This window comes from Danio rerio, chromosome 8 (genome assembly GCF_049306965.1).
Source record: "Danio rerio strain Tuebingen ecotype United States chromosome 8, GRCz12tu, whole genome shotgun sequence".
Taxonomy (NCBI): domain Eukaryota; kingdom Metazoa; phylum Chordata; class Actinopteri; order Cypriniformes; family Danionidae; genus Danio; species Danio rerio.
In genome coordinates this window covers 51,865,001-51,879,513 of record NC_133183.1, presented here as the reverse complement: position 1 = coordinate 51,879,513, position 14,513 = coordinate 51,865,001, and the positions used below count along the sequence as shown (strand labels likewise).

Sequence of the window (14,513 nt, the reverse complement as noted above, 5' to 3'; positions counted from 1 at the left end):
GTTTAGCATCTACCGCTTTGTTTTAAATGGATCAGCAGTTTATTTGCTTGTGGTCGTGTTTGATAGTTGGTTAGTGGTGCAATACTAGGTTAGACGAAGTATGGTTACTTTAGAAAATGTCTCCAGTCCTCTACAGGCCAACAGAAATATTACTTTGCCTAAAGAAAAACAAAATATTGTTTCAGAATGATTTGCACCAAAAAGCACCAAAACATTTGAATGAGTGGAATGACTAATAAACGATTCCGAGTTAGTCATGAAAAGACTGAAATGTGTATGTGTAGCGTGGGAATTCGTTGGCATTTGGAAAAGAAAAAACTGTTCCATTATTTGTTGTCAACATTTTAAAACTAAAAAACTCAGAAGGTGTTCGCAAATGAGCAGTGTTTTGTTAGTCAACACTGAAAATTCACTAAACCAATTTGAAACTGTGGCCGCTCAAGAAGTCCCTCAGAAATATACTGATGTGACCAACAGATTTTCTTGGGAATTTCTGGGTCATGTCAGTATGAATCCACCTTTCATATTGATATGACTCAGTAATTCCCATGATAATGGTGATTTTAAAAAAAGTAAAAAAAAAAAATAAATAAAAAAACCCTCTGTTAATATGCCTTTTTAAGTATAATTAAATGAAATTATCAAAATGCCAAATTTTGAATAAAAATCCCTTTAAAAAAAGAAGAGTTTTAATGCTCGATTGAAGTTTTTTGCAAAAGGTGGTTAATGTGAATAATGAGAAATGGAAATGTATTTGCTGAATAAACTCTGATGTAGTGAGTATTACACCCATGCGACTAATCAGTCGTCTACATTATGCTTTCCTTGTTTAGTAATAATAATAATAATAATAAACTTTATTTGTATAGCACTTTTCCAACATACATGCAACTCAAAGTGCCTCACAAACAACAACAAAAGCATTAAAATAGACCACAAAAACTTATCACATATACTGAAATAAAAGCATTCATGTACACAAAATATAAGTATATATCCACATGATCACACACACAATAGTCCTTACATATGTAAGCACACACCATACATTACATACATAAACCTACAACAAAATAGATAAAAATGCGTACACCTAACAAACTTGTTTAATCATATACAATTTTAAAAAGATGTGTCTTAACACGCTTTTTAAAAACATGAATACTTGCGGATACTTTCACTTCAAGGGGGAGACCGTTCCAAATTTTTGGAGCATAATGGCTAAAAGAAGTCCCGCCAGATTGCATCAGTTTACAGGATAAAATTCTAAAAGTCCAGCACTAGAAGAGCGTAGCAAACGGTTTGGATTATATTTTGTTAAACAGTCGAAATGTAGGAAGGTGTCATGTTGTGTAGTGCTTCATAAACTAATAAAAGAATCTTAAAATCTATCCTTTGGTGCACAGGTAACCAGTGTAATTCTATTAATACTGGTGTAATGTGCTCTCGTTTCTTTAATTTCATTAAAACTCTGGCTGCTGAATTTTGTATCAATTGCAACTTCATTGTAGAACCCTTAGGTAGACCAGTATAGATAGCATTGCAATAATCAAGCCGAGAGAAAATAAAAGCATGAATTAATTTCTTGGCATCATCAAAAGATAGGAAAGAACGAATTTTGGCAACATTTCTTAAATGATAAAAACATGTTTTTGTAACTTGATTAATATGAGATTTAAAATTAAGATCGCAATCGAAAATAACACCCAGGTTCTTTCATTCTTTTTTGGGTTCTAAACCTAAAGAACACAGTTCTGCGTCAATCCTCTCTTGCTCTGGTTTTTTGCCCACAATAAGTGTTATTCACTAGGTTATCAGCATTTCAGCTGTCCTAACAACTTGATGAAAACACACCTAAGTTGCATTTGGGATTTATTTTTTTATTTTTTGCAAACTTTAAAAAGGTTTTGCTTCACTTTAAGATAGAAACCCGGCTTTTTAATGTTAAAATAATAATGTAAAAAAGGCCACTAATATTTTGGCTTGTTCAGCTATTATTTATATACTATTTATATGGGTAGCCAATAATGTATTATATCATAGCTTTTGTAGTGTACATGTTCATGTGGTTGAAAGCGTTCATAATTAACCCTTTGCTAAGCTCCGCCCTCCTTAGTTACAGTTGTTACGCCTGTTAAGCTTTCGTGCCTAGCACGTCTATTACAATATGTAAGCACCGGTGTCAGACATTTCCAGGGAAATAATTAGTCATTTTTGGCAAACAGGTGAGATATCTGAGAAAGCCAGGCAAAAAAAAAGGACTGCAGTATGTATTGCAGGTGTATGTTCACTATGTAATACACAACCGATTAGAAAATAATTTAATCAAAACTGAAGCTAAAGCCTAGCCCCCTCATACACTGACCATTTAACAGCTTAGTTCATGCACAGCAGGAGAGGGGAAATTTAAAAATAATCTTATAATAACAAATTCAACTGTGATTGCTTTATTTTATTTTTAGCCAAAAAGCCTGATAGATTAATTGTAGTGCAATGAAATATAGTGTTAATAACCAGCGAGGAAACACGCATGAACAGTGCTTCTGAATAATTCATTCATAGAAAGAAAAGGCCAGAAAGGCAAAATTGATGGATTTGTGGCGGAATATTAGCATCATTAACCCATAACAATGTACAGTACCTATCACTGTCATTATGTTTAAGTTCTTTTTATCCAGTTTCTATTTTAATTTGCAGTTATGTGAAAAAAAATAATTGAATTGAAATGGAAATTTAAGTATAAACAGCAGAAGCGAACAAATAGATTTTCCCTACCAGCAAATATTAATCAGACACCAAATATAAAAGCAGACAATAACCTGCTATAACGTCATCACCAATCATCTCCAAAAAAATCTCTAAAAGACCGACAAAAACATTGGTGATTTGTAACTCTGACTTGTACATGAGGGTAATAAATGACTGAAAAACAGCTGCAGGTGAAGTATATTGATCGCAAGTGCTCAGATTGTGATCACATCTGTTTTGTTCTGTTGATATGTAATCCAGATATTCGTAGCTTGAAACAGATGGAAAAATGACTGGATTGTGATCGCTCTTACAGCTATTGCAAGGGCTTAAACGGAGCATTACGCATAATATTGAGCGAAAATAAAGAGACAGCTGGGAAACATAACCTGTTTTGTATTTTTGTTTGAAACACAGTTTAGATCTTTTTTAGAGTTAGAGGTTTTTGAGTTATTGCCATTGGTCTATCACTGAATGTGTCTAAAATAGCAAAAACAAAACCAACTTAACTCCCCTCACACAGCTTGATCCACGCTGGCATTTCTCTCATTGGGTTTTAGGTTTTGGAAATGGAAAAAAAAAATTCCACCACCCCGTCCAAACCTTTAGGATACCGGTATCAGATTTGCACAATCCAATGGCTTGTTTCCCTGGCTCGAAAGCTTGACAGACCTCCTGCACGTAGCTAAAGTTGCTAAGCCACGATTGGTGTGTGGCAGTCTTCGGTTGTGGCTTAGTGAAGGGTCATTTCTCACATTATGGGATGTGTTAGGACGCATGCCAGACAGCCTGGTTTTAAACATACCGTATTGTTGTATAAGTCCTGATTTTAATGTTTTATGTTACTGACATCCAGCCAGTTACCAAATTTTGGCAACCAAAATAACTGTCAAAGATTCTTAATGAGAAGTTTGAGATGTATCAGTGTCTGTTTTGTGCACACAACATAAAATAGCTAAAGCATGAGACGTGTGAAGACGTGTGAATAAGCTTCGTTTTAACCAAATATGATTCTTGAGTTAGTAATTTGGCAAATTTGTCTGACCTTAATTTTGAGAGGTAGCTTTCTGCCAAATAACATTCCAACTGTGAATGTCATACAGCATACAGTTTCCTTACCCAGTGACTGAAATACAAACACTAAAACATTTATTCAATAATTTTTTTTGGTTTCCTGTTAAATAAACATGGTTGATGCATATGATGTCTTCATCATATTTGATTTGGTGGTGGAGTTTCTTTGTAAAGCAGTAATAGCGAAGTCTGTGAGAACTTGGTTACTTATGTTATAAACATGACCCGGTATCATGCCTTTCTAAACAAATAACCCTCATAAAAAGTATTAAAAATGGTTAATTCATTTATCATGTAACTGTTGTATTAGCAAAGTATCACAGCTATTCCTCTCCTTTTCTGCAGGTTTATCCAGCACCCAAAAAACTTTGCCCTGATAGCCTCTTTTCTGGAGAGAAAGGTACACCTGCATCTTTATTAATATCATCCTCTTCATCTCATTGTTTGCACTGCAGGCTGTGTGCACCGCGTGAATGTGATCAGAGTGTTTGAGCTGAACGACTAAGACTTGAAGTGCTGTATGTGTGTGTGTCCCACCACAGACGGTGGCTGAGTGTGTCCTCTTCTACTACCTGACTAAGAAGAATGAGAACTACAAGAACATCGTTCGCAGAAGCTACCGTCGCAGAGGCAGGAGCCAGGTAAGCAACTTTCCAAGCATGCCTTTTGACTTTTTAAGGTGTACTTTGTTTTATATGTTCTGCTGAATCTTGCGCACACTCATGTCAACATCACTTTCTAAGTAGACTAAAGTATACTTAATGCCTAGTTCAGACTGCGTGATTTTAGCCCCGATTTCGGATCGCCGACAGGTTTTGAGAAATCGCCGACAAATGCCTGAAATCACAGGCAAATTGGTGCTCGTGCACGTGAGTGACAATCACACAGTATGAACTATCAAAGACGCGATCTGATAGAATCGCCAATGAGTCGCCGATGCCTGCAAGATATTTGGCATGCTAAATATCTGGAGCTGTCGGCGATTCAAATCATGCCGTGTGAATTGAGTTTTGACTGAAAATAACATCAGCGATCGCCTACAGCCAATGAGAGAGCAGCATTCACTTGTGTGTGCGTGTGTGTATACCTGCTGCAGGCCTGCGGGAGGCTGGGGGAGAAGTTAAGAGCAACCTTTTTCGGTTTATTTGGACCCACGAAATGGAGGAAAAACTAGTGGTGGTTTGACAGGACTCAGGAGCAACCGTGTCTGTTTGACGTTTCACACAGAAAGAAATTAGTTTATTAGCAACGTTGAGCAGAAATGGCTAATTCCCTTTAAACCTAGGTGAGCAAATATGTGCATTTTCTACCCCATTAAAGGCTTATTATGTAGTTAATAACAAACGATATACTACATGTTTTTGGCTGTGAGACGTAGTTTGGACGAAGTTGTCGGCGATTCTTCCTATAGTAAAGTCATGCAATGTGAAAGTCCCTGTCGCCGATCCACCTTGCAGTGTAAACAAAGCAGCGACGAAACGCAAGCCCAGATAGTCATGCAGTGTGAAAACAACTGTGACACGACTACTTTAAAAATCATGCAGTCTGAACTCGGCATAAGTCTGACACATGTAGTGCAGATGCTTTTTTAGACGGTACCCAACAACAGGGGGCAGCACCCAGCGTCTTTGTACTTTTCTAAACGCACATTGTATAAATGTTGATAATTTCTGATCTCTTCGAACAAACATCTTGCAAAACAAGAGTCTTAATGCTGCATTTCATGCAAGTAGGGTGTAGTGGATGTGGATTATGCATTAAAAACAATTATACTTTTTTTATATTTTTTGCATTTTGTAGTTGTTTTATCAACGCTTAATGGTGCTAGTTTAAAACATTGGCTCTCTTTTCATCTGCATTTTCTGTGATCGGATCACAAGTGGTCAACCAAGAGGCGTTAGAGTTTAAACATGATGTTAACAAGCATTCAAATGCGTGAAATGCAACCACGTGTTTAGATTCTGTCAAAATCCTCCGCTCTTATTTGGTCACGTTTTACATCACTTTCGCTAGCAAGCATGCAGATGAAAAGAATGTGAATGGCAGCTACGTTAATCGAAAAACAGCTTGCATGCCTTGTTTTGAAATGCTATCTCACAACGCACCCCATAGTGATTATGTGTAAGGTCAGTAGGTGAAGAGTAAGCGCTCTTTTGTGGCTGTTCATGCACATTCAAACACTTTGAAAGCACTCTGAACAAGCGTATTGCAACCTAGAAGTGGTCTGACATGGACAAGCCTAATGAATTTGAGATTTTATTAAAACTTCTTGTTAGTGCTGTCCATTCTGTAGACATGTTGGCAAGAATGCATCTTGATTCTCGGTGTAAAAGAGGCTATATTGATAGGTTTCATAAAACATCACACAATTAAGGGAAAACCGCCCCCCACTGGACAAGCAAAAACTATCTCCCGCTTTCCGCCAAGTCGCAAGCTGAGCGATTTCTTAGTTTTAACTAAGATGCCATATAGATGTTCTGCAATAAGATATATTTAACTAACGAGAAGACATTCATCTGCTGATTTACTTCAGAGAAAGAAAATCCAGAAAAGAGAAACTTGTGGATTATACCAAACGGCAGACTTTTTGACTCATCATGATCTAAGATACCTATAACTGTTGGTACTTTTGTACGCTTTTTTAAAAATCTTTTGTTTCTTTTTCTATTCTAATTTGCAGTTAAAGTATACATTAACCAAATATATTATATACCATAATATAACTGAAGTCAAAATGTAAAGAAGTGAACAAACAAACAAAAAGACAGCAAATATAAAAACATACACACATTCTATACCACCATCACAAATGACTGAATTGCTGAAGGATTCTCCACAAGACGGATTTAACTATTAATCATTGCTGAAATGGAGCTCTGGCATGTACCTGATGTTTTTCTTAAAGGGGTGGTCCGCTACGATATCATATGCTAAGCTTTAGTTGATGTGTAATTTAGCTGTGTGAACATAAACAACAGCTCTGAATGTAATGCGCTCAAAGTTCAGTGCACAGGGAGACATTGGGTTTTTGTTTGTTTGTATACTTTATTGTCCCTCAAGGGGAAATTTTCTGTAGACTCCCACAGCACTTCAGCAGGTTCTGACACAATAACAATCTAAAAATAAGCCAACATGCAGAAGAATTACATATACTATCGTTCAGTGTTCAATAATCTGATTGACACTGGAATAAAAGAGTTCTTAAGTCTGTTCCGTTTCCAGCGGAAAGTTCTGTATTTTCTTCCAGAAGGTGAAAGATCGTAAAATGGGTAGAGTACATGAGATGGGTTACTTAAAATTCTTTTAGCTTCATACAGAGTGCATTGCTCGTAGAGTGTTTATATACTAGTAAAAATTTCATATTTATTAGTTTTGTAGCAGAGTTAGCTTAGTAAAGCCTATAGCAAATGAAGTTTGGGGGCTACAATAAAATGCATCTGGGATAGTGAGATCACAAACGCTTCAGGTTAGGTGCATACGTAACACGCATACACCCTGTACTGCAAAGAGGCGTAGCCAGAGGCGTTGTAATGCTGTAATGTTGCAGAGAAAGGCAAAATTCCGTCCAACCGCTGCTATTTTTAAAGCGCTTGTTCTGTTTGACACAAAGAGAGAAGTGCTTACAATTTAATTTTAATTATGTTCCAGAGAATTTTAAAAAATATGTAGCTAGAATTTGACAATTAGGAACTTCCAGAATCTCTCCCAGTTCATTGCTGGATTCGGCTAAAACTCCTCAAAAAAGGAGCAGCTCTAACCATAATAGAAGAAGCTGTGGATTGTGAGCCACAGATTTTAAGTATTTTTATTTGTTAAAATTTATCTGTTTTTAAAGTTAATGGTATGTTGTAGCAAGGATGTAAACAACAGGAAATGCTGTTTGGCACTATTAACAATTTAGCTACAAATTGCTATTTATCCTTCAACTCTCTTTGCAGTCGCTTTCCCTGCATTATATAACTCAAATAACAAACTTGCAAAAGATATGTGAAACTTTTATATTACTTACACATGCTCAGACATCCGAAGTCTCCAAAAAGTTCCAGGAGTCTCCTGCATAAGCATACAGACTCCCGGATGCCCGCAAACAAATAATAAACTCCCGGAAATTGCGCGTGTCCCTCCACTCTTCAAATAAATTGCGCGCGCTAAGGTTCAGCTATGTCCTCTGTGTCATTTTTTTTTTTTACATTCGGGTACAAACTGATACGGCTAAACACTGACAGTGTTTACACAGCGCAAAATCGTGTGCTTAAAGGGGTGTGAGGCTTTTCCTGGTGACATGGAGCCAATCCGCGAATCACAGCACATTATGATAGCTGACCAATCAGAGCATCTTGAGGGCAGGCTTTCAAAGGAACTAGTAAATATGACAGCTGTTTTCATGTTAGCTGAATAGCTGTATATAATCAAAGTAAGATCCGTGAAAAAATAATGTGATTTTCTGAATGAAGCTTGAGCACACCTTACTTTGCATCTTATAAACACAACTAAGCCTTAAAATTACACCCTGGAACACCCCTTTAAATGACTGCAATAGGGCAGTGGGTGCTGTATATGGATCCCAAGTGCCCAAAATGTACATTTTGTTACATATATCTTCTGTTTACATAGTTGAAAATGGAAGGAAATCTTACCAGCTTATGGGGCATTTCTAGGGAGCTCCTATTGTAAGCTGCCCATAAAACACACTAAGTCACATGACTAAAAAAATATTAATTGTTATTTGGTTCTTGCCAAAATCATTTCATACATTTTGCAGTTCTTTGCATGAGTGTCCAACCTAAAAGTGTCTAATCAAGTGGTGTCCTGTTGCAGTTTTAGAGTAGAAAAGCTGAAATTGCTCATTATAAGTTGAATGGAATGCAGCATCAAAATAACTAAAGGCTTTTGAATGTTGTCCATAGAATTATGGCATATGAAACATTATAAACATTTATTCTGCTTGTGGTTCAGTCCCCTCATTACCAGCATTTACCTCATCATTATGCTTATAGTGGCATTGTGAATCCGGCTTGTCTTTTTAATGAGTGTGTGTTATTAAAAATAAATCAGCATGATTCTAATGAGTATCACAGGCACACACCTCAAAGTGAGTTGAAACCATATGCAGTAATTATCCAGCTTCTGTGCCCTGCTGGAGTTCTCCGTGACTCTCTCCTGATCTCATATACTCATTAATGTATGTGTATGTGTGTCACAGCACTGTTGCGGCGTGAATATGAGAAATGTTTGCGTTTTGGTTTAAAGAGAGGGCAAGCAGGAGCACTCTATGTGTGTCATTCCTGCAGCTCAATAAAAGCTGATAGAATAATGAGTCCACAGCCCAAACACATTTGTTTTACTGGTCTTCTCCTGCTGGAGCTCTTCTGCTCAGGTCATTAAATATCGCCTGATCTTTAATGGGCTCACATTAAAACCCTCTCAGCCAGCACCACAAACACCGAAAACGAGGGATACAACAGGATGAGCCTGATGGGTGAGAGAGAGCATGAACAAAAGCGAGACAGAAAAACAGAAAACAAGTTACTGTACGGATGAGTGCATCTGTAGATGTGTGTTTAACTGTGCATGAGTAACTGAGCATGTAGCGCTGTAATAAGGGACGTGGGCAGCTGACGTGACGTCTGATTTCACTGCTCCCAGAGAAAGACCATTCAGTTTTTTGGCTTACAGTGTAATCATTTGGTAAATTGATTTTGTGATTTGTCTGTAATTGCTAGTTCAAATAAATACTGTACTTCTAGATGATGCTGCACAGTCTTCTTCAGCTTTTATAGCAAATTAATTAAAATGATTTAAGACAAACGTGAAGGGTGGCGCAGTGGGTAGCACGTTCGCCTCACAGCAAGAAGGTCGCTGGTTTGATCTTCGGCTCAGTTGGCGTTTCTGTGTGGAGTTTGCATGTTCTCCCTGCGTTCGCGTGGGTTTTCTCCGGGTACTTCGGTTTCCCCCACAGTCCAAAGGCATGCAGTACATGTGAATTGGGTAGGCTACATTTTCCGTAGTGTATGAGTGTGTGTGTGTATGTGTGGATGTTTCCCAGAGATGGGTTGCGGCTGGAAGGGCATCCGCTGCGTAAAAACTTGCTGGATATGTTGGCGGTTCATTCCGCTGTGGCGACCCCAGATTAATAAAGGGACTAAGCCGACAAGAAAATGAATGAATGAAGACAAACGTGATGATGATTTAATTACATTTAAATAGAAAAGCTGTTTTCTATTGCCATAAAACATTCATTCATTCATTTTCCTTCGGCTTAGTCCCTTTATTCGTCAGAAGTCGCCACAGCGGAAATAATCACCAACTTATCCAGATAATGTTCTACACAGCAGATGTCCTTCCAGCTGCAAATCAGTACTGGGAAACACCCCTACACTCCGCATTCACACTCATACACTACGGACAATTTAGTTTATTCAATTCCCCTATAGCACATGTCTTAGACTGTGAGGGAAACCAGAGCACCCGGAGGAAACCCACGCCAACACGGGGAGAACATGCAAACTCCACACAAAAATGCCAGTGGACCCAGCCGGGACTTGAACCAGCAACCTTCTTGTTGTGCGGCGACAGTGCTAACCACTGAGCCTCTGTGCCACCCTGCCATAAAGCATTTTATTAGACTATTGTATTTATTTTTTATTTTTTATGTCCAAATGACTATGTTTAACTAATATTGAAATAAATGTTTATTAGGGAAATATTATAACACTTTCCAATATCGGACAGATAGTTAATGTATTTACTTAAAATGAACAAACAATGAACAAATAATTTATTTCAGTATTTATTTGAATTTGTTATCTTTAGTTACTGGAAATACATTAGTTTATTGTTAGTTTTTTCAATAACGGGCAGATTTAAAACAGGACTAACGTTATCTCTGTGAAAAACTGAAAATATCAAAAGTAGTGGCTGTGAAGAACGTAGTCTCCTAAAACTGGACATTTATAATGCAGGGATTCTGCAGGGTCTTAAAAAGTCTTTAAAAGTCTTAAATCTCAAAATCCAAATTTTAGGCCTTAAAAAGTCTTAAATTAACTGAAATATTGTGTTGTTGGTCTTTTTTAAACAGGTCTTAATTTTCTTTTTTTCATAAATTGCTACTCAATCTGGCCAAAACCCATACATTCATCAACAATCTATCTGAATAATACTTGTTGAATAAATCTTTATCTAAATAAGATATAAAAATTATCTAAATAAACCTTCTTGCTGTGAGGTGACGGTGCTTACCACTGAGCCACCGTGACACCCCAAAATATCCTCAATAGATGAAAAAAATCGTGAGGAAGTCACATGTTACATGTTTTACCCCAAATACACCACGATGAGAAAAATATTTTTCCCCCAATTTGAAACATTGATCAGTTCATTTTTTTATTTAAATGACTCTTTAAAAAAAACAAAACTTTACCATATTCTCGGAGAGGACGAATTGACATTTAGACTAGCTGCAAAATATGTATACACCCTACACACCATAAGAAATGGTTAATGTAAACTCATGTATCTTATTTAAATAATTTAAACTTTTTACTATTATTATTATTATTATTATATTTATCAAATGTATTGTTTTTTTTTGTGTGTGTCATTATATCTTATCTGTATTACTATTAATTTTTCAATGTTTTTAATATATTTTATATTTGAAGTACTTTGGGAATACTGTACTTAATGTCATGCCAATAAAGCAACTTGAACTTGAAACTTGAACTTCCCAAATCTGTACCTCATCAGGATCTTAAAATGCCCTCGGCCTGTGATGTGACCTCAACTACTTAGAACTACTTCATTTCAATTGAACAAATTGTTCATTAAATTGGGTTGTTATTGTACATGCCATTTCAGTAGCTTCATAATAAGCTAAGACCTGTTTACCTAGGTCAATGTAAAACATTTTGTCCAATCATTCGATCTGATTGCTTGTGTAGTGTAAACAGCCACTGAAGACCAGCTGCTCTCTCCCCACTCATCTAATTCTAAAACATTACAAGATCCGAAATCTTCGCTTAGGCATGAAAGTTTCCTGTTCTTTAGTCTTGCTGATTCTTATAACAGTCCAAAGAATTGGATATAAATTTGTGAGATGCCACTCTCCATGACATTTTGGATTATTTCCTGTTGCCTTCATAAGTATATTGTGCAACCTTACTGTATGTTGCTGTGGCGTGCTTGTGAAAATGAATGAAAGGAAAATGTGTATACCGCTGCCATACAAGACACAATCAAAAACATCATAGTGCAAAATCATATATTGAATGACAATACATTTGTCAGCTACGTTTGTGCATGTGTGTGTGTAAGGTTATCTCGGGTCCTGTCTGTCAAAAGCTGTGGTGCATGGAGACATTGTGATTCTTCTTTCACTTCATTGATCACTCCATTCTCTGTCCCCTTAGATTCTGCCGCTGTCTGTTCATTCTTTTTCATGGATTTTCTTTCTCTATTTTGTACTAGCTCTAGTGCTTATATTTCGTTCCTGACAAAAATAGATGATTTATGGTACCTTGTAACTCAAAATGGAATTCTTATGTGAAGGAAAGCCCAGATACAAAGAAGTGAGATCTGGGTACTGGGGTGTTTTTTTTTTCCTTCGCACTTTGTTCACAGACAGATTTATAACAAGACGTCCTGGTTCAAGACAGCATTTGGGAAATTATAGGGGAATTTAAGTGTGTGTACAGCCAATCTGCATATTTATTTATTTATTTAGCATTTTTTGTCAGCAGATGAGAATGTTAAAAGGACAAAATGTTTTCGATGTGGATTTAATTGTCTGTGTTTTGATTTTCTGTGCTCGCAGAATAACCAGCAGGCACAGCAACAGGTGAACCGGAACAACCAGGAGGAGAAAGAAGACAAGGAGAAAGAAAAAGAGGGAGAACGTGAGGAGGACAAAGCGGAGGGAGATGACAAAGAGGATGGCATAAAGTGAGTATTTTCCCTCTTTTCGCTTGCCTGCTGCTCCTTTTTGTCTCGCATCCGTCCGTCGGCTGCTTTTTCTTGCATTTTCTCTCATCATATTCTTTGAACTCGTGGCCTTATAGCTTGTTTTTCTCTGTGATTCAGCTTAAACTGAGAAGGCACAGTTATATAACCAGGCAGGTGGAAAAAGCATTCTGCTGACTTGCCACTCAAAGCCGGTGCTAAAGTCCTCAGATTCAGAGCTCTTTTAAGCTGCTTGTGTGTCACAGACTCTAGGTTAGAAATATGCTTATGAGACCACAATTTCGTGATTTAAATTTCAATACCACAAGGAAAATTTCATATCCTGTCAGAATATTAGATTTTTTTATATTCCAATTTTTTATATTTTACTTAATTTATTCTTTTTATAAGTTGATTTATGAGCAATGTAATTAAAAATTAATAAAAATATAGTTGAAGTCAGAATTATTAGCCCTCCTCAATTTATAGCCACCCTGTATATATATACTATGTTTAACAGAAATATTTTCTAATAACTGCAAACTTTATATAACTTTTTTAAATAACTTTCTAATTAATTTATAATAACTGATTTATTTTATCTTTGCCATGATGACAGTACATAATATTATATTAGATTTTTTAAAGATACAAGTATTTATTTTAAAGTGCAGTTCACGGGCTTAACTAAGGTAATTAGGCAAGTCATTGTATAATGATATCTTGTTTTGTAGACGTGAAAAAAAAATTGCGTAAGGGGGCTAATAATATTGACCTTAAATAAGGGTGATATAGCAAAAAAAAAAAAAAAAAGATCACAATATCATGTTTAATATCATTCGATATCGATAATTATTGAATTTTTTTAACAAACCATTTAGGAATATTAGGTTTTTTTTTTATTTAACCACTTTTTACAATTGTATTACTACAATATCACTAAGACAAATTGTTTTAATAGTCAAAAACAAAATTATTTAAACAAAATATCTCATCTCTTTATAATAAAATGAGCATAAGTGTTAAAGAGACTTTTAAACTTGATAAATAAAATGTTACAAAGTGTGTGAAATGATAAAGCATAAAAACCGAAAAAGCAAATGAAAGCAAACTTTAAGGTGTGAATAATAATGATACAGTTAGCCTCAAACTCTGTAAACAAAAGAAATTATGATAATCAAATCTGAGCTTTCGCGTAAAGGAACCAGCCATCATTATTCAAATACATATTGCAACATTATTGTGAAGTTGAATGACTATATTACCCGCTATGTTAAAAAAATCTTTCAGGTGGGGTGCTAGTAACTGCTATGCACAAGAAAAGAAACCAGAAAGCCACCTTATATCCTTTTCCTATTTCCTGACTGCTGCTAAACGGCACTCATTTTTGCATGTGTTGTGATTCTGACTTGAAGTAACAAGCGTGCGCGTGGATTCCTTGACCATTTACAATTGACTTTGCTTGTGCTCCCCTTGCGTCTCTTGCAACTAGGCGACCATCAAGAGGATGACTAATTAATAAACCATTGCGGCGGTTTCGATACAGGTTTATTGAGAAAAGTAAAAAGCGTTGCAGTGTTTGGGTGAGCTGTGTTTGTCTGAGGTAATCAGTCTACCATTATTACTGAAATGTGTAAATTCCATACAACGTGTGAAGCAGATCAGAGAAGGTTCTTTAAAAGTCTTCAATTTAATTTGAGAAGTCTGCAGAAACCCTGAAATAACAGAAAGAAGTTCAAATAAATGAAGACCAA

At 36.3% G+C, this 14,513-nt stretch overlaps 1 protein-coding gene across 22 annotated transcripts in view; it reads left to right on the top strand.

Moving 5' to 3' along the window:
- ncor2 (nuclear receptor corepressor 2) overlaps positions 1-14,513 on the top strand; it is a 197,225-nt gene that overhangs the window by 119,386 nt on the left and 63,326 nt on the right. For all 22 annotated transcript variants that reach the window (XR_012383753.1, XR_012383752.1, NM_001007032.1 and 19 more), the window contains 3 exons: positions 4,168-4,222; positions 4,365-4,463; positions 12,635-12,762. Coding sequence is in view for 20 of the 22 variants with exons in the window: in NM_001007032.1 (NP_001007033.1) it covers positions 4,168-4,222; positions 4,365-4,463; positions 12,635-12,762 (282 nt within the window). In the remaining 2 variants the exon portion in view is untranslated. The remainder of the gene's footprint in view (positions 1-4,167; positions 4,223-4,364; positions 4,464-12,634; positions 12,763-14,513) is intronic.